The sequence below is a fragment of the Nicotiana sylvestris genome, chromosome 7, assembly GCF_000393655.2.
Source record: "Nicotiana sylvestris chromosome 7, ASM39365v2, whole genome shotgun sequence".
Classification (NCBI taxonomy): domain Eukaryota; kingdom Viridiplantae; phylum Streptophyta; class Magnoliopsida; order Solanales; family Solanaceae; genus Nicotiana; species Nicotiana sylvestris.
Genome location: NC_091063.1, coordinates 160,231,897 through 160,255,628, shown reverse-complemented (window position 1 = coordinate 160,255,628; position 23,732 = coordinate 160,231,897). Strand labels below are relative to the sequence as shown.

At 36.0% G+C, this 23,732-nt stretch overlaps 1 protein-coding gene across 1 annotated transcript; it reads right to left on the bottom strand.

Moving 5' to 3' along the window:
* Positions 1–3,614: 3,614 nt before the first annotated feature.
* LOC138874036 (serine/threonine-protein phosphatase 7 long form homolog) lies at positions 3,615–5,054 on the bottom strand. Its single transcript, XM_070152538.1, has 4 exons — positions 4,754–5,054; positions 4,417–4,691; positions 3,908–4,339; positions 3,615–3,806 (listed from the first exon to the last, which is right to left on the bottom strand). Exons 1-4 carry the CDS (start codon positions 5,052–5,054, stop codon positions 3,615–3,617), a joined length of 1,200 nt encoding a protein of 399 aa, XP_070008639.1.
* Between the last annotated feature and the right edge of the window lie 18,678 nt (positions 5,055–23,732).

Below are 23,732 nucleotides of genomic sequence, written 5' to 3'. Positions count from 1 at the left end.
AGCTGCATCGGCATTGATGGACATGGGTGTTCAATTTATGCCAATACCCATGAGAAGATTTGAAGGGTATAGGAGGCGAGCACATTGGCATTCATTTCTACAGTACGATCATTACTGGGGTGTTTTTGAAGTTAAGACCGCTATCTGTGGACACCGTGGGAATAATCTACAGACGGTGAATGAAGCCAGAAGGTTGTGTTCATGTGGGAAATGGACCATCTACCACATGTCGTGCGCACATGCGTTGAAGTGCTTTCAACAAGTTGGTTTTAGGGCAACCAACTATATTGATAGGCAATACAGTATTGTTGCATATGTAGACATGTATAGTGGGCAGTTGCAGCCATTAGGTGCTGAGCATTATTGACCGCAGGAACCTTTTAAGATGGTATGTAACAAGGACTATTTGCGCAAGCTACAAGTGCAAAAGAGAACGCATATACGGAACCAAATGGATGTTGGTGACACCGTTTATGCGCATAAATGTGGCATATGCTCGCAAACAGGACACGACCATCGTAAATGTCCTTCAGGTGGTGTGCGCGGCGGTGGTAATCCAGCTCCTGGTGCAAGTTCGTCGAATGTACCCAACTATCAAGGATACCCCTAGTCTTTTGTTTTTGTATTGTTTTTTGTAATACGTGTCTGTACTTGTATATGTTGCAATATCTATCAAATAAAATTATGTTCCATAATTTTGTTACATCTTATTTTTTAACATGACCTTTTGATATAGTTGTTCAAATATTAAACTTATTGGTGTTTGTAAAAAATAAAAAAAATTAATATTAAAAAATAAATTTAATATATAAAGTGCGGTATAATACTACATTTTTTGAGTTGTCTTGTCGTTCTGAAAAAGCTGAAAATCATCTCCAAAAGTTGTTTTGTTGCAGAAAAATTTAATATGTAAAGCGCGGTATAATACTACATTTTTTTTGAGTTGTCTTGACATTCTGAAAAAGCTGAAAACCATGTGAAAAAGCTGTTTTCTTGCAGAAAAATTTAATATGTAAAGCGCGGTATAATACTACGTTTTATTGAGTTGTCTTGTCGTTCTGAAAAAGCTGAAAACCATGGGAAAAAGCTGTTTCGTTTCAGAGAAATTTAATATGTAAAGCGTGGTATAATACTACGTTTTATGTGAAATTTTGCCTATAAATAACGGGCGCATTCTAGTTATTTTCTGTGCTTATCAATAAACAATAGCAAATATTTCCATAAAACCAAAGTTTCTCTTTAAGAAATGTCTCAACAACCCCATTATGTCCCAAGGTGCTATTGTGGAGAAAAATGCAGTTTGTACAATTGGTGGGAAGAAGGTGGATGCCGCTACTGGGCGTGTATGAAAAAGTTTGATAGGCAACCCGACGAACCTACATGTGATTTTGAAGTATGGATGGATGAACCATGTGAGCAGAAATACTACAAAGAGGGAATTTATGATTTTCATAATTTATGTACGAGGCAATGGGAAAGAGAGTGCCGAACCAACCAAGAAATTGAGGAGTTGAAGGCGAAACTCAAGGAGGTGGAAGAAAAAAAAAACTGGAAGACCAACTCAAGTGGTTGGAGCAGAGAATACTAGGCGGTCGTGACTAAACAATGGCATGTACGTGTTGAGCGTAGTAATGTATCTTTATGTTTCCCTTGTCAAGTGTTTTCATTAGTTGTACTGTTTGTTTTTTGTTATGTGTATCTTTAGGTTTGCTATGTTTGTGTTTGTGTTGTCATGTTAAAATAAAATTGTTGTTCAAATTCTGTTACAATAAAAATGTTGTTAAAATAGAATTGTTGCCATTATTTACATAATGTAGTATTTTCTTCATAGAATTGTTCAAATATTCAACTTATTGGTGTTACTAAGGAAGACTAATCTAAAAATTAAAAAAATATATATATGTAAAACGCGGTATAATACTACATTTTTTGAGTTGTCTTGTCATTCTGAAAAAGCTGAAAACCATGTGAAAAAGCTGTTTTCTTGCAGAAAAATTTAATATGTAAAGCGCGGTATAATACTACGTTTTATTGAGTTGTCTTGTCGTTCTGAAAAAGCTGAAAATTATGTGAAAAACCTATTTCGTTCTAGAGAAATTTAATATGTAAATCGTGGTATTATACTACGTTTTACGTGTATGTAAAGCGTGGTATAATACTACGTTTTATGTGAAATCTTGCCTATAAATAACGAGCGCATTCTAGTTATTTTCTACGCTTAACAACAATCTATAGCAAATATTTCCATAAAATCAAAGTTTCTCTTTAAGAAATGTCTCAACAACCCCTTTATTGCCCAAGGTGCGATTGCGAAATCAAAAGCATGATGTACGATTGTTGGGAAGAAGTTGAGCGCCGCTACTGGGCGTGTATGAACAAGTTTTATAGGCAACCCGACGTACCTACATGCAATTTTAAGGTGTGGATTGATGAACCATGTGAGCAGGAATACTACAAAGACAAGTTGTATCATCTTCATAATGTGTGTACGGGGCAGTGGGACAGAGAGCGCCAATCCAAGCAAGAAATTGCGGAGTTGAAGGCGAAACTCAAGGAGGTGGAAGAAGAGAAAAAAAAACTGGAAGACCAGCTCAAGTGGTTGGAGCAGAGAATACTAGGTGGTCGTGACTAAACAATGGCATGTACGTGTTGAGCGTAGTAGTGTATCTTTATGTTTCCCTTGTCAAGTGTTTTCATTAGTTCTACTATTTGTTCTTGTGTTAGGTTTGATATGTTTGTGTTGTAATGTTAAAATAAAATTGTTGTTCAAATGCAGTTAAAATAAAATTGCCAATGAGTCCCGCAGCCTGTGTGCTTCAGTGCTGCTGCTGGCCTGAGTCGCATCCTTTGTCGCCCGGGTACACTATCAGGATCATCATCATCAAGTCGCCTCTTGATGTGAGGATACGCAGCAGCATCGACAATACAGCTGGCAGGATCGGTAGAAGAGGTCGTCGGGCCGTCAGCAACCTACAAAACAGGTACTACGCTTAGCATTTGAGAATGTATATTAGTATTGTACGTGTTAAGTCAAAAATATTTTCTCACCGTGCTCTCGTCGGCCTCCTGAGTATATGCATCTGTGGTGTCCTCATCAGCGCATACAACGACCTCTGTGATAGGCTGGGACGAAGACTTAATAAGAAAATTAAACATTAATTAATGGCAAATTATTAAGAAAAAAAGAAAACAAATTGAAATTTTATAGTAATAAAAACATACTTGCGCCTGTGGTAGATCCGGATCAACCGTCGGGGATGAGGCATAACTCAACCTGCGCCCGCCATCCACGTCTTGGGTCGGACGATCCTTAACTGCGGTAAATGGGCTTGAAAAGAACTGATCTACATCCCCGTCGAATGTACCCGTGATCAACAATGCATCTGACGGGGTGACCTGTGATGCTGGCAGAGATAGCTAAAGGTTGTACGATGACATGCTGCTAGAAGGCTCATCTACGTGAGGGATATAACCCCACTGAGCATCTCCAAGATCCTCATCATGTGCCTCAATAGGTGGGTCGACAGGTGCCTCAACGCCCCCTTGCTGGGGACTACCTCCTCGCCGTCCCCCGCGACCTTGTGGGGCACCCTGCTTTGTGGGACAGCCTTGCCTCATGCCCTACCCCTGCCTCGTGGGACAGCCCTACCCAAATGGTACTCCTCTGGTGCCGCATACTCAGCCTCCTGATCCAACCTCGCACCATCTCTCGCTTGAAACAGGGTCCGACGAGCTAGCTCTTCCACCCGCCGGCCATACTCAACGAGTGCAGCACTGTCGCCATGCTGCTGCATCTCCTCTCCCAACTGGTAGAACATGTGATGCCCAATAGCATGCGAAACATTTAAAATATTAATTAAATAACACTATCACAATTATAAGATATTAATAAGCCACAAAAACATACCAGTGCATCGTGCCTCCCAGCGTATGGTCTGTAGCGCTCACCAAGTACATGAATGGGGTTCCCGATCATCAGTCGGGTGTGACGGCGGTACCATGACGTATACATCTCAATAGTGGCCTCCTGGATAAGTGAAGGTGGTGGCGGAATACAGTACTCTCGCTGGTCCCAAATATGGACATGCTGCTCTAGCCATCCCATAAATGCATCGTCCACCCTGGTACGATCATCCCGCTGATAATGTGTAGGCACCCATGCAGGCTCCCCCGGTATAGGCTGGGGACAGTGAAACTGGTGAAGCACACGCTTTGTGGCATGATACTCAACCACATCGAAGAAGATCATCGGGATAGAAATGCTCCAAAGCAGCCGATCGACTAAGCAATAATCGGGTAGATGAGCTAGCAACTCGTCGTTGTATGGCATCCAGATGAACTACCAAATAATAACATAAAAGTGAGTATGCGCAACACAACTCAATTTATAACAAGTAAGTGTAGGTACATATTTACCTGTCCGGCCACCAGCATATCTAACACATCCCTGATAAGGGGGAGATTATGATGAGCATCAGTCCCTTGGTAGTTCCCACACCGGAGAACCCACCTCGTAGCTAGAGGGAGAAACGGAGGTGCTTCACCCGGCTCTAGTGGTGGTAGAGGTGGCTGCAACGGCATGATCCACTGCCTGGCCCAAACATAAGATAAAAGGTTGACGTAAAATTTAAGAGTCATTTCGACCATATAGAATTCTGAGTAATGAACAGAGTATTCGAAAATGTTGTCACCTGTAAAAGGGGCAGAAAACCACATATGTCCACCTAGCAAAGCATGCTCGCCCGGCACATACTCCTGTACAAGTATGCTAGAATAGCAACACCCAAGTTGTACAGGGGTAAATCATCTAGCTGCTGCAGATGATGCAGAAAGCGCATACTCACTAGACTTCTTGAAGTGTTCGGGAACAAGACACCCCCAAAAAGCAGGAGCAGCGCCAACCTCGTGTACCGCTCAATATGGATAGCCTCTGTCTCGCCGGTAATATCTGGGTGCAATTCCTTCATATGCTCTCTGATAGCTGACAAAGAAACGCGACTGCCTCCTCTAAGTACAACCTCACCCTGTGGTCTGTAACCAGTATACTGCCCCATCAAATCCAAATACTAGGCACGCGTCATGGATCTCATGTACTGGGGCAGTGCAACGGCCAGTCCATCTACGCGCAGCCCATACAAAACCTGAACATCCTCAAGCGTGATGGTGGCCTCTCTAGTGGGAAAGTGAAAAGTGTGTGTCTCGGGTCGCCACCGCTCTACCATGGTCGTGATGAGAGACAAATCAAGCTGCATTCGCCCAATCCGAAAAATCATAAAGAAGCCCGTAGCCTGTAGGCGCTCGACTACGTGGGAATGGAAATGATGCTCCCTCAAGAAGTCCCACAAATCGTCAGGTCTCCTGGCGCGGAGAGGCTGATCCGATAGATGACCCTCCCATACATAGGAGGACCTATGGTCGTCCTGCAACACTAATAGCTCATCCTCGGCTGGCCAGGATGCACATGCGGCAAGTCCATGTCATCTACTATAATTTAAACAATATTAATTGTGTGTTTTGTGTTATAATAAATTAAATAAATAATTATTTAATTGAACTGGGTAATTATCTATGGGTTTCAGGTTCGATATTTGAGGCCCGGTAGCACCAAGTTATCCTTAATTATTATGTGTGTCAATTTCAATATTTTTAGAATTTTGTTAGTTTAATAAATTAAACAATTAATTATTGATTTGAACTGAGTAATTATCTATGGGTTCCAGGCTCGATATTTGAGTTAATTCGACAACATATATTAATTTGTTAGTTTTGTAAGTTTATTTTTATAAATTAAATAATAAATTTTGTAAAGTGTAATTGGATAGAGTTTGTAGTTAGTACATACTTAAACTACAGAGACTCTACGCTAAAAGACTCTATATTTTACTACGCTAAAAGGCTCAATATTTTACTACGCTAAAAGGCTCAATATTTTACTACGCTAAAAGGCCACTATCTATCTATCTATCTATATCTATCTATATCTATATTATTATAAAAGTGGGAACCCTTGAAGTTAAAAGTCAAATTACCAATATACCCTTTCCAAATTTTTTTAACTCTCTCACTTATTAAAAAACGGATGCCTACTAGCACCGTTTCGTACTCCTTTAGTAATAGACACAACCATTCAAATCTCTATTCTTTTTTGAAGTTAAGACTTTTTTCTTCAACATAGTTAGATGAATATTATTTTTAATGCTACTATATCCTTCCATTCACTTTCGAAATTATAACCGGCAATAAAGTTTTCTTACAGTTTTGATTTCACTGGACAAAGCAAGTGAATCACAATAAGTTGATTGGAAAACACGTGCATTGAATATTTGCCCCAATAAACATACTCTATTTCAACGTTAAAGGATGAAGAAATTCACGTTAATTTTGACTTTTAAGTTGCACTCAGAGGTTAGCGGCATTTCACTTATTTTTAGGCATGGCTCTTGCGATTATGGTTTTGGTTTATACTACGCAGCATCATAAAAACAGTAGCAAATAAGAGACTTTTCAAAAAAAATTAATAATTGATTATCAAGGTATGATCGACCCAAATTCCTTAAGTTCTTCCCTTAATTGTATGTGTACAAGGATGGGACGATTGATGTAAGCACACTCAAAAAGTCAGTGTTTCATCTATATTATTCTTTATGTTAGTCCTATTATATTATTTATATAATAAATAATAAATAACGTAGGATCTGATTAGAGAATATTTTACTTAATTTTGTTAAGAGGATAATTGAAATTGCACCAAGAGTTGCAGGATTCTCCTACATCTTCTATTGCATTAAGTAAAATAATCTTATATAATCATTGTTAATGTCGGCTTTTAAAAAAGTAACTATTTGGGTAAACCGAGTTACATATGGGTTTAAACTAATAGAGTAGTTGAGGATTGAGATTTTAAACACAGGGTTACATGATTTTGCAAAAATAACAAATTAATTATTCATTTTAGTGTTACACGTATAGTCAGTGGCGGGGCCAGAAGTTTCATCAAGGGGTGTCAAAATATAAAAATATAAATACACCGAAAAGTTTAGAGGAGTCAACATATAGTAAATATACATAAAACCAAAAAAGATTATCTAACAATACAACGTAATTTTTTGGTGAAAGGGTGTCAATTGACACTTCCCGGTTGAATGTGGCTCTGCCACTGCGTATAGCTACAGTCACTTGACAATCAAGATTAAGAATATTTAGTTTAATCGTTCTCTTGGTACATGAAGCATTTAATTAAATCATTAAGCTTAAGTTAGACCAACATTGTGGGACAACTATGGAATTGAAAAATAAAAAGTTTACATTTTCACTCAAATTTACCTCGGACTTTGGAGTATCGTTGTACAACAATATCTATACTTTCTTAAATAAATTGAAGCCGGCTACATTAAATATTATAGTAAAGCATTTTTATACAACTAATCTTTGTTTATCACACTCTTATGAGTAAGAACTCACTATGAAATGACAAATTTGATTTTATTATATTTAGATTAGATGTTGGGGCCATTGGTTGAGGACAAATGTTTTATGGTAGTTTAGCAAGTCTCTAAATTCATATATCAGGGGATAAAAGGTTTCTTCATTCTATAATTTTTTCTGTATCTGGTGTCTTTATTCTTTTATTTTGTCAGCACAAATTTTTTGTTTTGCACCAAATTATATTTGTCTGAGTACTATTATTATCTCTCTTATTTTTAATTTTTTTATCACTCAATTTTTTTTGAAAAACTACTCCTAACGGATGGTCTGTTTATTACATGATAACCACATTGAAATAAGAATAGTATTGGCCTCTTTGTTATGAAGGCAGTTTTATATTTTTGCCATAGCTTAAAACGAATAATCTAATTCTTTTACGTACCTTTCAAAAGATGGCCGTGTATCTCTAACATTTTGATAAGTTAAATTATTTTGGTGTGCGATACTGTTTAATATAAGTAATTCATTGGATATTGGTTTTTGACACATTTTATTTATACAAAATTATAACAATTTCAACTTTGAAGTGTCTAATTTTTCTTATTTGAATGAGTTTCGTCTTTCATATGGAGAAAAATATTTTGATGCAGTTTTTTGCGAGAAATATTTTTATTTTCAAAAATCAAGTTAATGTTATAGACACACAGTTCATTATTGGTCGCAAATAAGGTAGTATAATTCAGATACTTACTGATATCAAATTTTTATTTGTTCTCTGACTTCCCAATTTTTATGAAATTTTGTACTTTCATTTGTAGTTCTTGGAAAAGAGATAGTGATCAACATTTGATAAGTTAAATGTTTTGATGGGTAAGACTTAGTATGGTGAGGCCTTTCTATAACAACATTCTTATATAATAATCATTCACTATAAAAGTCATGTTTTTTTTTTGAACCGATTTTTATGTTATGTTATATATTTTCTATAACAGCACTTCACTATAGCAGCTAAAAAATATCGGAGTAAACGAGGTTGTTATAGAGAGGTTTGACTGTATTTTTAATTTATTAAATATTTATTCCTGATTAAATTTTCACAAATTTAAATATTCTCATCTTTCATTGGTAGTTCTTGGAAAGAGATAGTGCTCAACATTTGATAAGTTAAATGTTTTCGATGGGTAAGACTTAGTACTTTTAATTTATTAAATATTTATTCTTGATTAAATTTTCACAAATTTAAATATTCTCATCTTTGACGTGTCCCATCTTGAGTGAGTTTCATATGGAGAAAAATATTTTGAGATTTTTTTTTGTGAAAAATGTTTATCTTATAAAATAAGTTAATGTTATAGTAAATGTGCAAGTCAGAAACACTGTATACTTTTCAATTGCTCTCAATAACATCAAATTTTAATATGTTAAAACAAAGTGCACTTTTTATTAATTGACTTAGATAAGAGAGTAAAATTTCATACAAATTATGATTATCAATAAATTTCTCTTGATTGCTTATGATGCACCGATTTCGAACTTGACCTGAGAAATTCAAGTGTGAAGTTATTTTGTTAATTATCTAGAGAGGATCCAGTTTTTCACTACTACATTATGTTTAGACTTATCGTCATGAGGTAGGAGTAAGGTGTGCGTACACTTTATCCTTCCAAATCCTACTTATAGAATTTTACTGCATTTTTTATTATTGTTATCGTTGTTCTTGTTATACTGTGTTTACACTAAGAAAATTACTACATTCAAGTCTTTTTGTTTTAATAATATTAATATTATTTACATCATATTCAACGGAACTTGGCATACACGTGCAACGCACGTGTCGAGAAACTAGTTACATATAAAAATAACAAACATAACATACATATGAACAACAAATTAAATAAATAATTCAAGGCTAATAATTAACTATTTTTTGTCCCAAAGCTAATAATTCAATCCGGATAAAAATAACATACAAATTTAAACACAAACGTAACACAAATCAACGTGAAAACACATTCAATAAAACAAATATGCATATGCTCTACGAGTTTCGACATAAACAAAATCGAAATACCTCGATTTAAGTTTTTTGAAATAGATCCAAATTAAAATTTTCAACCCGAAAGAAGGAATCCAAGGCTTGTGATGTGTGCGGGACCTACACTCTTCGCTTTTTGTGTACGGGTAGGGCCCAATTTTTTTTAAATCGCGGGGGGGGGGGGGGGGGGCAACAATGGTGGTGAAAATGGCTTCTGCCGTGAAGCCAAGGAAGAAGGGTCCCTATAATTTATTATAGGAAAATGCAGTATAATACTGTGTTTTCCTTAAACGCAGTTTTGTAATGCGTTTTCCTATAATAAATTATAGGGATTTGCAGTCTTGCAGAAGTGGGCCCAAATATTATAGGGAAACGCAGTACAATACTGCATTTAAGTTAAACGCAATATTGTACTGTGTTTTCCTAAAAAAAATAATTTTTTAATAAAACGCAGTATAGTACTGCGTTTAACTTTAACGACTAACTTTCTGTTAAAGTAAAATGCAGTATTATACTGCATTTTACGTATTTATGTAACTTTTTTTTAAACAGTAGAAACGTATTTTGTGCCATTTTTGGCACTATTTAAGTTTCGGACTCAAGAATATACTCATTTAAATTAAAAAAAATACTCTATTTACAACATGAAAAGAATGTACTCTTATGGGTCGTTTGGTATGAGGTATAAGAAGGTATAAGGGTGGTATAAAAATTTAATACCACTTTAATACTCTGTTTGGTTAGCAAACCAGGTATATGTTATCCCAGTGTTAATTTTAATACCGGAATAACTTATACCTTATAGAAGGTGGGGTAATTAGTATCAGTATACCTTATACCTTCTTCTTAGAAATTATGCAATTGTCATTCTTAATACAACATACCAAACAATGAATAAACAACAATCCCAGTATAATTAATCTCAGCATAACTTGTCACAATATAACTTATACCGATATAAATCGTATTCCAACCAAACGACCCCTTAGGGATCGTTTGGTATGAGGTATAAGAAGGTATATGAGTGGTATAAAAATTTAATACGACCTTAATACTATGTTATCCCAGTGTTAATTTTAACACCGGGATAACTTATACCTTATAGAGGGTGGGGTAATTAGCACCAGTATAACTTATATCTTCTTCTTAGAAATTATGCAGTTGTCATTCTTAATACAACATACTAAACAGTGAATAAACAACAATCCCAGCATAACTAATCCCAGCATAACTTATACCGACATAACTTATGCCGGCATAATCTGTATTCTAACCAAATGACCCCTTAATAATATTTCTATTTATAGTGGGTGATGGACGAGGTTAGGTGTGGTGTGGTGGGAAGGTAGGGGTTGAGGTGGGTGGTTTGGGGGTGGGATGGATGAGGTGGGGGTGGGAATTGGTGGGGAGGGAGAATAGGAACGGAGAAGGTTGAAAAACAGTTTTGAAAAATATTTTTTTTTTTTAATAGGAAAATATTTTTCTTTTTTTAGTAGGAAAATATTTTCCTCCAATTGGAGAAAAATAAGTTCACAAGGAAAAAAAATTCAAACATTTAAGTTAATCAAATATAAAGAAATTAAAAAATATTTCCCTTCGTACCAAAGACAACTTTTGAAGCCCAACCCCACTCGCCCGCGGACCAAAAAACTGGAAGAAAACTAGTACCTCTAGGTATCAGTTACCGAGGAAGAAATGGAAAAGGGAAATTAGGCCAGACAATGTTTGTATATGGATTTTGTTGTACTTTTTATTAAAAAAAATATAGAAAAATTCTTTTCTAAGGAACATTTATAAAACTTCTTATAAAATACTACTAACAAATAATTGAGTTAGGTTTTGTTTTTCCTTAGAAATTTAAAGAACTTTTCTAAAAGTCGTCAAGTTACTTTCTTAAATTTTTGGCGTTGTTTTAAGGAGATGGAAATTTTTTCCTTTAATCTTGAATTTAATGTGAAAATACAATTATTTCTTTTAGAGAAGTGCCAGAAGAACTACGTATTAGTACTTTTTCCTCAAGTGAAATAATTACTATGAAAAGTACTACTTAGAAGAGAAAAAATGGACAAAATAATACATCCCCCATACTTATTTTTTTAATTTTTTTTTAATGAACGAACAAAGAATGTGTACTTAAATCTTGCTAAACCTACAAAGAGTAGGAGTTCAATAGTATGGAATATATGACAAAGGTGGATCTATTAATCGGTCATGTCATATAGGCCCGAATTGGACATTCAATTGCTTCGATTTGAATTATTTGGAGAATGCAGTGCCTGATATATATCAAAAAGATGGACAATCAAACCTATTTCTAGATTCACTTAAAGAGGTGAATAGGGTCCAAATAAAGATATGTAAAAAGCAGGCCTGATTACGTGTATTTCTAATTTTAAATGGAATGTAATGATGCAGGGATCCATATGTAAATAATATCTATTTAGATAGGCCCGAATGACCCCTTCTCATAATGAAAATGTATATAAGATCCATCCGTTTAGCAGCACCTTAGGATGGCATAGCCTTAAAAGTGAAGGGTGAGGTTCAAACGAGGAAACGCTTACGGTGGATACCTGGAGACGAAGAATGGCGTAGTAATCGACGAAATGCTTCAGAGAGTTGAAAATAAGCATAGATCCGGAGATTCCCGAATAGGGCAACCTTTTCGAACTGCTGCTGAATCCATGGGCAGGCAAGAGACATAGCGAATTGCAATATCTTAGTAACAAAGGAAAAGAAATCAAAAGTGATTCCCGTAGTAGCTGCGAGCGAAATGGGAGCATCCTAAACCGTGAAAACGGGGTTGTGGGAGAGCAATACAAGTGTCGGCCTGCTAGGATCAAATATGCAGTATTACAGACAAAAGTATTCGGTTATTGGGAAAAATCAATATACTAATAATGTCAAATTAGGATCAACTAGGACAAAAATAAAGCATTGGGCCAAACTCTTATTTGGTGTCAAGGTAATATTCTTGGAATGATTTGAGGAATGTGACGTATGATCATTACGCTTCAACTAGGTTATCCTATTTCACTTCTTAGAAAGAAAATAACTTAAATAAAAATGTCTAGATCCATGGCACAGAAAATGTATCAGGGCTTGATGATAGGCTATAATTGCGTATTTTAGTCGTTTATTACAATTTATTTTACTGTACTTTAATTGAGTTTGAACTTTAATCGCTAGTGTTTTTGCACTAATTGTATATTTTATGCCTTGTAGGAGTGATTCCGAGCTATGTAGATATGAAATGAATTTAAGTGATTTGGAGTTTTGAAGTCTGAGTAAAAGCCCAAGGAATCAAGCTGGGATCGTGTTCGAGGATCAATGGATGATAGTTAATAACGAAACAAAGAATCTAGCGGGCATACAGTGCATTGTCTAGTAAAACACACATAACTTTTCGTTCAGAACTCCGTTTGGGTTCCACAATATATCGTTGGAAAGCTATTCGAAAGGAATACAACTTTCATGCTTTGCATTTTTTGCGAATTTCCACTATCGTGCCGCATATTGCGCTGCATCTATGCAATTTTCCAACAGTCTGTCAGGAAACAACTCTCTGAACTTCCCCACTGCCGCGCCGCACAGTGCGCCGCAGCCTACGGTGCGCCTGTACAAATTTTATAGAGTGATTGTCCTATTTCGCGTGGGAGAAGGTATTTTCATCTGGGCCCAATCGTACTTGGTATATACATGGGAAAACATTATTTTGGGGACTCTTGACACACTTTAGACCTAGGAGGAGCATGAAGCCGTCGTGGAGACCGGAGATTCAACCTAAGGAGTCAAGAACACACTAGGAGCAAGACGGAGAATTCTTCTATGAGTTTTTCAATTCCTTCTTCCTATTTTCATTATTGGTTATGAATTCTAGTATTGTATGCATACTATTATGAATAGCTAATTTGTTATCTAGGCTTTTGATGGAACCTATTGGAGGATAATTTTCCTGTTATGTTAATATAGATTAACTATAGTATTTTCTCTATTAGTTCAACTACATTGTTATTGTGGTTGGTTGAAGAGCTCTCAATTGACTATGCCTATTTAGTATGTATTACTCGGGAGAGAGTGCATATTTAGGTAGTTGTTGATCAACATCACTCCTAACGTATATAAGGGATCAATACGAAAGGTTTAAAGGTGGGATTAGGGATAACGAAACCTTGGGTGCGATCCGAGTGAGCCGTACTTAATGCCAGCTAGCGTAATTCGGGAGAATATGTCTAGTAAATTGTGGTAATTACTCGGAAGAGAGTTACGACAATAAGAGTGCTCATGATTGATAGAGAATACTTAGGCGAATTTATAGAAAATGTAGCGGGAAGGATTCCGACAATAGGGAAAATAATAACTCTAGACCTCTTTAATCTTGTCTCTAACCCTTAGTATCTTTAGTTGTTAATTTACTATTTTAATTTGTTAGTTAATTAGTTAAACACAAGAATCTTAATATCTATAAGTTAGGAATTATTCAAGTTTGTCTTCTTGGTGATAATGAATAGTTGTAGCTAAACCTTAGTTCTCTGTGGGATTCGACTCCGAACTTGTAAACCAGATTATATTTGCAACAACCTCTTGGTCCTTTTTATAAGGCATAATTGGGCGTGATCAGATTTCGACGTCGTTGCCGGGGAACTAACAGTTTAGTTGTAGGTGTATATATTGGTAGGTTGCAAGTTTGAACTTTTATTTTTGCTTTCTTATATTTGCTTTTTTTTTACTTGTTAATTAAAAAAAAAAACATGACATCTTGGAATGATGAGAGTTTTGATGTTCGTAATTCTACTTTTGATCCTCATGCATATTGTGGAGGAAACCACCCAGGGCAAAATTATCAAAATATTCCTGAGAGCGAGTTATGTGCACCAATTCAATCTTATGTGTGGAATATGTGTGATGTGTGGTGGTCAAGATGGTCACTTTCATGGTTGGGCTTATATGTATTATCCTCCCCCAACCCCTTACTTTGATGATTCTTCTTTTTCTGGTGAAGTTAATAGGAACAAAGAACCTAAAGAAGCTGACCTAAAGAAAATCGAAAATATGTTAAAGTGCCTTTTGGAACAACATAGTAAAATACAGCTGCAGATAGAACGACAAGAGGAAACTATTCACAACGTGAAAGTTCAAGTGAGTCAACTGGTTGAATATTTTAATGCTCAAAAAGCCAATATTGTGAATAGTATCCAAGAAGAGCGTGAATTAGATACATAAATGGAGGAGCTAGAGGAGAAGGCCAGAGTAAAACACCAACAATCAATCGAACTAGATTTTGAAGATGTCGTTGTCGTAGAAGAGATATTAGATTCAACCAAGGATATTGAAGATACATATTTAGTTGACTCTATTGTCATTAGTGTTAAGGATATTGACAATCACAATGTTTATGTAGTTGAGCCCATTGGTCCACACTCAAAGTATTTTTCTGCATTGTATTTGGATGATGATATGGAAATAGAGTCATCCGAGCCACTTGAGGAGTCAAGGAGTAAGGAACAAGATGCCTACATTCTGGAATTCTTTATGCCAGAAAGTCAGGAATACACATTTCATCCAAAGGCAAATAAGTGTAGAATACTACATTGTTTTATTGGGCCAGTCAGATTCGTTCTACCACCCCAGGAGCATGATCATAGAGTAGAATCAAAATTTGGGGTCCAATTCACAAGTTCAAAGTGGAGGCAGAAAGTGATTCGCGTCGTACCGCGGCGTTAAATCAAGCGCTTGTTGGGAGGCAACCCAGCTTTACTACTTTCTTTTATTTTATTTTTTTAATTTTTTTAATTGTATTATGTTTGTAGTGTCGATTTTTAATTTTCTAGGAGCATGAAAAGCAAAGCTATTGGAAGAATGCAACAACAAACCAGATGGTTGGAACTAAGTGTGAGGTACCCACACGAAGGACCAGACCTGGGAGAAGTTTGAGTACCCCATGAGTTGTTAGCGCTTCGGCCTTTGGCCTACCAGGGAGTTTCTTTTACCCTTTTATTAGTATGGTGTGCATTGGGAATAATGCACAATTTTAAGTGTGGGGTGAGGAGATTGTCTCAGTTACTTTCTATGCTATTTTAGTCGTATTAGTTTGATTGAATAATATATATATATTTATTTTTTTAAAAATATATTAAACTTTTCCCGGCGATGGATCTATTAGACAATTTTCTTGAGGGATTTAAGTATAAAGAAAAAAAGATAAAAAGATTTTCTTTGTAGGTAGTGTAGTAATTCTCCCTTGATTTTTCTTTGCGCCGCGGTTCTTTTCCAAGGGTTTTGTTTAAACCGAGTGTAGTTAGTATTTATTTTTTTGTAGAAATAGGAAAACTTGTGTTGTGTTTTGAATTGAAGCAATAATCTCTTGACTTTGTTATGCCTTGAGAATAGAGAGTACTTTGGCTGTGACGCTTAGGCTCAGTTTTTGACTCTTGTAGAAGTACCTTAAATTGTATGATCTTAATTTTGCTTAACTGCTTTGGCTAGAGTGTCTTGATGAATCCAATCCCGAGTGAGTTATGTACCATGTGTGTGTAAGGTTTTGTGTTAGTCTATACATTGCATTTGATGTCTAGAACTTGCCCCGCGTGTCTGCAAAGCAAAATAGTAGTTTTTTTCAGTCTTGGAAGTGATATAGGCGTTTCTTTGTTGAGCCATATGTATATTTTACCCGCCTAATTGTTATGTAACGTAGTTAACCCTTTGAGCCTGTAATCCTGTTTCTTTGGCAACCACATTACAAGTCTTACCCCTTTGTTTGAATTAACCATCTATTTGAACCTTTTCACCTCTCATGAGCACTTGAATTGTTATGAACTTTGTAAAAGTTAAAGTGTGGGGTGATTGGTTTGGCTTTTGAGTGGAACTAATGAGATAAGACGAAATGTGCACTGTTTTGAAAAAGTAAGAGCCACTTGAATTGGAAAACAAAAAGAAAAGAAAAATAATAGTTGTATTGTGTACATATATTCATTTCCAAGTGGTAACTCTTGATGTAATTGTGCTTAAATAATTTGGGAGTTGATGTATATTGATGTTAAGGTGGAGTCATGGTTTGACATAAGTGTGAGGTTTTAAATGTTAAAGTTTATATATTAAAGTGCTTATCCTACCCAACCTGCAACCTACATTACAACCAATTAAAGTCCTACTTGATCCTAAACTGAATAAGCTCGATTAGTAGAGTAGTACACTACGGGCAAGCCTATGGAGCATCTTTTGTGGCATATGAATGTCATTTCTGAGAGTGAGTTAATTCTTTCTATCTTGAGTTCCTAATCGTTCTTAAATTTTATTGTGTGGAACTACTCTCTTTTGTTGTATGAGGACACTTGATTCATGAAGGAAAGGTAATGTTAGTGACCTCTATATTAGAGTAAGTGGGTGAGTTGTGAATAATGCGTGGTAAGTGGGTGAGTTGTGAATAATGCGTGGTACTTGTGAATCAAATCTTGAGGTGAAGATGTTACGCTTTTGTGATTAGTATATTTTAAATATTCTTGGTGTGATGAGTTCGGAGAATTGATTAAAAAAAGGTCGTGTCTATATAAAGTGTAATTTGATTGCTCGAGGACGAGCAATGGTTTAAGTGTGGGGTGTTGATGATAGGTTGTTATTGATACCCAATTTCTCTCTCTATATTTTTAATACATAAAGATACTTTTAAAATAGCATATATGCATATATAAGCATGCATAAGTATTTTTTATAATTTTTCTATAATTTTAAAGGCTTCAAATTAATTTATTTCCTCCCTTTTTACTCATAAAACTCCAATAATTATCCTTCAAATTATTTTTGTAGTGATTTAGCCATCTAAATTTTATATTTGTGCCAAAATATTGCTTAAATATTTTAGTATATTTTTATAATTATATTAAATTTTTAGAAGCCAATTTGCATATAATTGCAATATTAGCCCTATCAATGTACAATTACGTTATTAATGCATAAAAGGGTTTTTTATATTTTAAAAATATTAAAAAATTATTTTAAATTATTTTAGTACATTAACTTATTTTTTTCGAAATCATTTATTATTTATTATAAATTATATAGAGTTGAATTGGCTATTTAAAATTTAGCCAAATTATATTTCAAGTTCAGCCTCAATTCAACCCAATACCCCAACCCAATTTCTGATCAAATTACCTAACCCAGACCCTAAATACACCTACCCGACCTAAGACCCCATCAGATCATGGTCGTTGATCTTTTAGATCAACGACCCTCGTTAAAACTTACCTTTTTTAATTCCAAACGACCCCAACCCTAATCATTTCTATGTACACTTGTTAAGAAATAAAATTCTATGTTCTGAGGCATTAAAAACCTCTTTTAGCATCACCTCGTTTTGCGTGCTTAGTCCGGGCGCGTAGCCGGAAAGCTTAAATGTAAAAATCTGTGAAAAAAATGATAAATTTTGATTATAAAATGAATCAATTTGACTTCGGTCAACGTTTTGGGTAAATGGACCCGGACCCATAATTTGACGGTCCCGTAGCGTCCGTAGGAAAATATGGGACTTGGGCGTATGCCCGGAATCGAATTCCGAGGTCCCAAGCCCGAGAAATGAATTTTTGAAAAAAATTATTTTCTGAAATTGTTTATAAGGGTTGGAAATGAATTTTTGATTAGAACATGCTGGTATCGGGCCCATATTTTGGTTCCGGCGCCTGGTAAAGGTCTTATATATGATTTAAGATAATTCTGTGAAGTTTGGTAAGAAACGGAATCCATTTAACGTGATTCGGACCTTAAATGCAAATTTGATGTTTAAAGGAGTTTCGAGAAATTTCATTGATCTTGAGGTTTAATTCGATGTTCATGATGTTATTTTGGTGATTTGAGTACATGAATAAGTCCGTAAGATGTTTTTGAGGTTGTGTGTATATTTGGTTTGGAGACCCGAGGGCTCGGGTGAGTTTTGCATAGGGCACGGGGTGCATTTTGAACTTAGAAAAATTGCAGGAATTTTGCTGGTATGATCAGGCCTGCAGGCTTCGCATTTGCGAAGCCTGGCTCGCAAATGCGATATCGTAAATGCAAGGGCTTGCTCGCAAATGCGAACCAGCCCAGGCCTGCCTTATCTTGCAAATGCGAGCTATGTTTCACAAATGTGACCTCGCAAATGCGAGGATCCCCTTCGCAAATGCGACGTAAGCTGGGAAGGCTTGAAGTCGCAAATGCGACTTATTATTCGCAAATGCGAAAAGCCCAGATTTCCTAAGGGTTCGCGAATCCGAGCTTCCCTTCGCAATTCCTAAGCCAGCAGAGGTTGCGAACCCCTGTTCGCAATTCCCACATCTAAGACCTGCAACTTTTATACTTAGACGATTTTAAACTCATTTTTCGCATCTTTTCAAAACACAAACTCCTTTGGGCGATTTTCCAAGAACAACTCTTCTTCCAAATCGATTGTAAGTTAATTTTTACTCATTTTCCTCAATTATTAACATTTTTAACATAATTTCAACTCAAAATCAATGATTTTCATGGGGGAAATTGGGTGTTTTGGGTAAAACCTAGGTTTTTTAAAAAATTGGGGATTTAGACCTCGATTTAAAGTCCGATTTCAAAACAAATTATATATTTGGATTCATGGGGGAATGGGTATTTGGTTCGAACTTTGGGTTTTGACCATGTGGGCCAGGGGGCAATTTTTGACTTTTTGGGCAAAACTTTGGAAAACTCATTTTTATGCATTCAAATCGATTCATTTGGCGTTTATTGATGTAATTAAGTAACTTGTGACTAGATACGAGCGAATTAGTGGTGGAATCAAGGGGTAAAGCTATAATTGAATCGTGAATTGTGTTCGTGGCGTCGAGGTAAGTGTTTGGTCTAACCTTAGCTTGAGGGATTAGGAGTTGAGTCCTTTTTGCTATGTGGTAATTGTTGAGTACGACGTATAGGCATGGTGACGAGTATCTATACGTTGGTGTCTAGCATGCTCGTGAGTCTTTATATTGTGATTATCATGACTTCGTTGTATCTTTCATGCCTTAGTGAGAGCTTCTATTTGTTGTACAAAGACTGTGGAAGGAAACTGTGACCTATGAACATTGAGGAGCGTTGGCTCAAGTTGCATATCGAATTGTGAAAGTGTAAGAGATAGTTGAAACTCTAGTGCATTGGCTCGAGTTGTGAAATGAATTACGAAGTTAAAGTGAGAAAAAGAAGGGATTATTATGTTGTCACCCTTGCCGGGCTATTGTTGACTTATTTGTTATCTCCCTTGCCGGGATGTTGATGTTATTGATGTTGTTCCCTTGCCGGGATTTAATTGTTGACTTGTTGCTCCCTTGCCGGGATTCTTATTGCAAATTTCCTTTATTCCCTTGCCATATTGTTTGTGATTGTTGTTTGGGTGAGGAAGAGAGTTAAAGCACGAAGGGTGATGTCGTGCATTGTTTGTTTTTTTGTGAGGAAAGAGTGTAAAACACGAAGGGTGATGCCGTGTATCATTGTGAGGAAAGAGAGTAAAGCACGAAAGGTGATGTCGTGCCGCACGATGTACCATTCCGTGCCGATTATATTGATTATATGGTGAGAAAAGAGAGTAAAAGCACGAAGGGTGATGCCATATACATTTTTATTATATGATTGCTTTTGTGAGGACGAGAGTAAAAGCACGAAGGTTGATGTCATGCATTTATTGATTTCTGATTCTTTGTTAATATCCAAGTTATGTTTTTTTCCTTCGTTTATTTGATGTTCCTTCTATTTGGAATTGTTATCTTCCCCACAGCATGCTCCCCCTCCCATACTTGGCTGGTTAAGTCTGTATTACTTTTCCGCTGTATATATATTGAAACTGTACAAGTTTATTTGGTAGTCTAGTCCTAGCCTCGTCACTACTTCGCCGAGGTTAGACTGGACACTTACCAGCACATGGGGTCGGTTGTGCTGATACTACACTCTGCACTATGTGCAGATCCCGGAGCAGCTTTTGGACAGTAGCTTGGAGGCTTCCTTCAGTCCATCCGGAGACCCAAGGTAGACCTGCAGGCATCCGTAGGCCCTGGCGTCTCCCTCTGTCCCTATTTCCTGTTTTATTTTCCTTTTATTCAGAAACTTGGGGTGGTCATAAAATCTGAAAAACCAAATTCCGAATCGGACCGAATTAATTCGGTATTTCGGTTTTAGTTTTTTTCGGTATTTTGGTCTAATTTGGTATTGCAATTTCGGTATTTCGGTACGGTCCTCAGTATTAAAATTCTGAAATGTCGGTATTTCGGTATACCGAAATACCGATTTTTAAAAGACATTTTCTTAACCCAGCCCATTGCCTTAGCCCCAACGCCCAAGCCCAAACGGCAAACCCTTCTTTATTTAATTCCCATCAACGCCCCAGCCCATCGCCCCAGCCCAACTGCTCAAGCCCACTCTAAACTCTAAAGGTTAGCTGGTTAGGGCATTAGCATTTAGCAATTTAGAGTGCAGTATAGTTGAGCGGCGATTTGGTGATTTCCGACTTCCTGGCGATTTCTGACTTCCATTCCGAGCTCCGACTCCTCAGTCCTCACAAATTTCGGGCAAACGAAGACACTGCTGTTGCGACTTGCGAACTTGCGATAGTTTCAATTTTCAAAGGTATGTTTCTACTTTCTAGCGATTTCTACTTTCTAGCGATGGAAATGAATTTGATGAAGATTTCTAGCGATTTTTGTTGTTGAGTACTATTTGTTTCCTTGTGAAGTTGTATAGTTGATTATTCTTTTTTTCCCTGTAATATTCTCTCTGTTCTTTAGCGATGAACATAGTACTCTGATTAATTTTAGATAGATCATATTGTAATTTGTATGTGACAACATAAAGATAAATGAAGATGATTACAAAAGGATTTTGTTTTCTCTTTCTATTTTGTTAAAATCTTCTTTAGACTTGATGGAATCTTCAACTTTATTCAGATTTCAGGCTGATATATGTTAATCGGTGGACTAATGGACTCAATATTGTGTTACTGTTAGCATCTTTTAAAAGAACTTCTAGTGTTACTGTTAGCATCTTTTCGGTATTTCATATTCTTTCATTCAAATTGGTGAATATGATAAAGAATCTGGATTTCCTAAATAGTATAGTTGAATTCCAGCTAAATAAATAGTATGCTTAAGATTATGATTGAATAAATGTGCAAAACATGAGTCTTTAAGAACAATACATTTATAATCTACACATCTTTGGAAAATAGTGCTCAAATGGTTACACTCTAACTTTGCTTTTAGCTGTTGCAAGACCTAAAGCTTGTTGATTGTTAATTTGTGTTTATATTTGTTTAATTTTGTATAGATAGCAGATACAAGTAGAGTAAGTGATGCTGGTTAAGTGAAAATTTACCTATTACGGTAGATAGTAACACCAACACCATTGATACTCAAGATTCCAAGAAAAGGAAAGCCATGCAACCTAGGTCTGACGTTTGGAACCATTTTGATAAATTTGAGGTTAATGAGGTTGGGATAGCACGGCGTCGATATTGTAAACAAGCTTATGCTGCTAATTCATCTAGGAATAGAACAACATGATTGAAGAATCATTTGCTTAGATGCAAAGAATACCCACTTAACATTGATAAAGATAATAGTCAAACAAAGTTAAATTTTCAATCTTGCCAAAATGATGAAGGATCAATTTGGAAATTTGATCAAGAAGTGGTTAGGAGGGCCTTAATTGAGATGATAGTTATTGATGAACTACCATTTAGCTTTGTAGAAAATGAAGGCTTTATGAAGTTTATGAGAAAAACTCAACCACTATTTCGTCTTCCTTCTCGTAGAACAATAACAAGGGATTGTTATGAAGTTTACGGTGAATTAAAGCAAAATCTAAGAAGGTCTTTTAGAGAAGCACAACCAAAAATTTGCCTCACAACAGACACATGGACTTCATTACAAATAATAAATTATATGTGTTTGACAGCCCACTTCATTGATAGGGATTGGAAGTTGCATAAAAGAATACTAAATTTTTGCCCTATCACTAGTCATAAGGGTGAAGAGATTGCTAAAGCTATTAGGGATTGTTTGCTTGAATGGAAATTTGACAAGGTTTTCACTATTACCGTGGACAATACTTCTTTAAATGATGTCACAGTCAAAGAATTGTCTAAATAGTTAGATATGTGAAAAACTAATACTTCATGTGAGATGCATGGCTCATATACTAAATCTAATTGTGCAATATAGTTTGAAAGAACTTAATGCTTATGTGACACGTGTTAGAAATATTGAGGTATGCGAGATCTTCGCCTGCAAGGACCTTAAAGTTTAAACAGTGTTGTGCACATGTAAAGGTTGAATGTACCAAAATTTTGTGTTTGGATGTTCCTACTAGGTGGAATTCCACCTATTTGATGTTGGATACGGCACAAAACTTTAAAAAGGCCTTTGACAAGTTTCATCTTTTTGATGATGGATTTTCTGCTTATCAATGTTCTCATCTTTGTGAAGATGATAGTAGTGCAGGTCCTCTTGAATCTGATGATTGGGTGAATGTGAGGAATGTGATAGAGTTTCTTGCAAGATTTCACGAGCTAACTAAAAAAGTTTCAGGTTCACGTTATGTCACTTGTAATTCTCATTTTGAGGATGTATCTGAATTTTATTGTCATTTGAAAATGTGTTTAGCTAGTGAGGATGAGCATTTGAAAAAAATGGCTGAGCGAATACAAAAAAAGTTCAAGAAGTATTGGGGTGAGCCTGAAAAGATGAATAAAATAATTTTTGTTGCTTCCGTCTTGGATCCACGTAACAAATTTGAATATGTTGAGGGAGCACTTGAAGAACTTTTTGGGGAGGAAAAAGAGAATAAAATAAATGCCGAGGTGTATGCTTATGTGAATTCTTTGTTTGGAGAGTATCTAAAAAAGTATTCAACTGGATCTTGTCCTCAATCTCCATCTAGTTCTACTTCATCTAACAACACATCTAATACATCTAGTGAGAGTGTTATAAGTGCATAAAAATAAGGACTAAGCTTAGCTTGAAGAAACAAAAGGAAGACAATAGAAGTGGCGGTGCTAAATCGGAGTTGGATAAATACATTAGTGAAGAACAAGAGCCTTTTAGTGAAGAATTTGATATCTTGAGTTAGCGGAAAACACATGCTCCTAGATTTCCTATTCTTTCGGAGTTGGCTCGTGATGTGTTGGCCATTCCAATTTCTAGTGTGGCGTCAGAATGCGCATTTAGCACCGGTGACCATATTCTTGATTCATTTAGGAGTTCATTGACTCCTAAATGTGTGCAAGCTCTTATTAGTGTTCAAGATT

Bases quoted from the DNA above. Each gene is read 5' to 3' on its own strand.
- LOC138874036 (XM_070152538.1), bottom strand. From the start codon at position 5,054: ATGGGGCAGTATACTGGTTACAGACCACAGGGTGAGGTTGTACTTAGA. The intron at 4,692-4,753 runs GTATGTGCCGGG...CCCCTTTTACAG, and splicing joins TCTAGCATACTTGTACAGGA to GTGACAACATTTTCGAATAC. The intron at 3,807-3,907 runs GTATGTTTTTGT...ATGTTCTACCAG, and splicing joins CTGGGAGGCACGATGCACTG to TTGGGAGAGGAGATGCAGCA.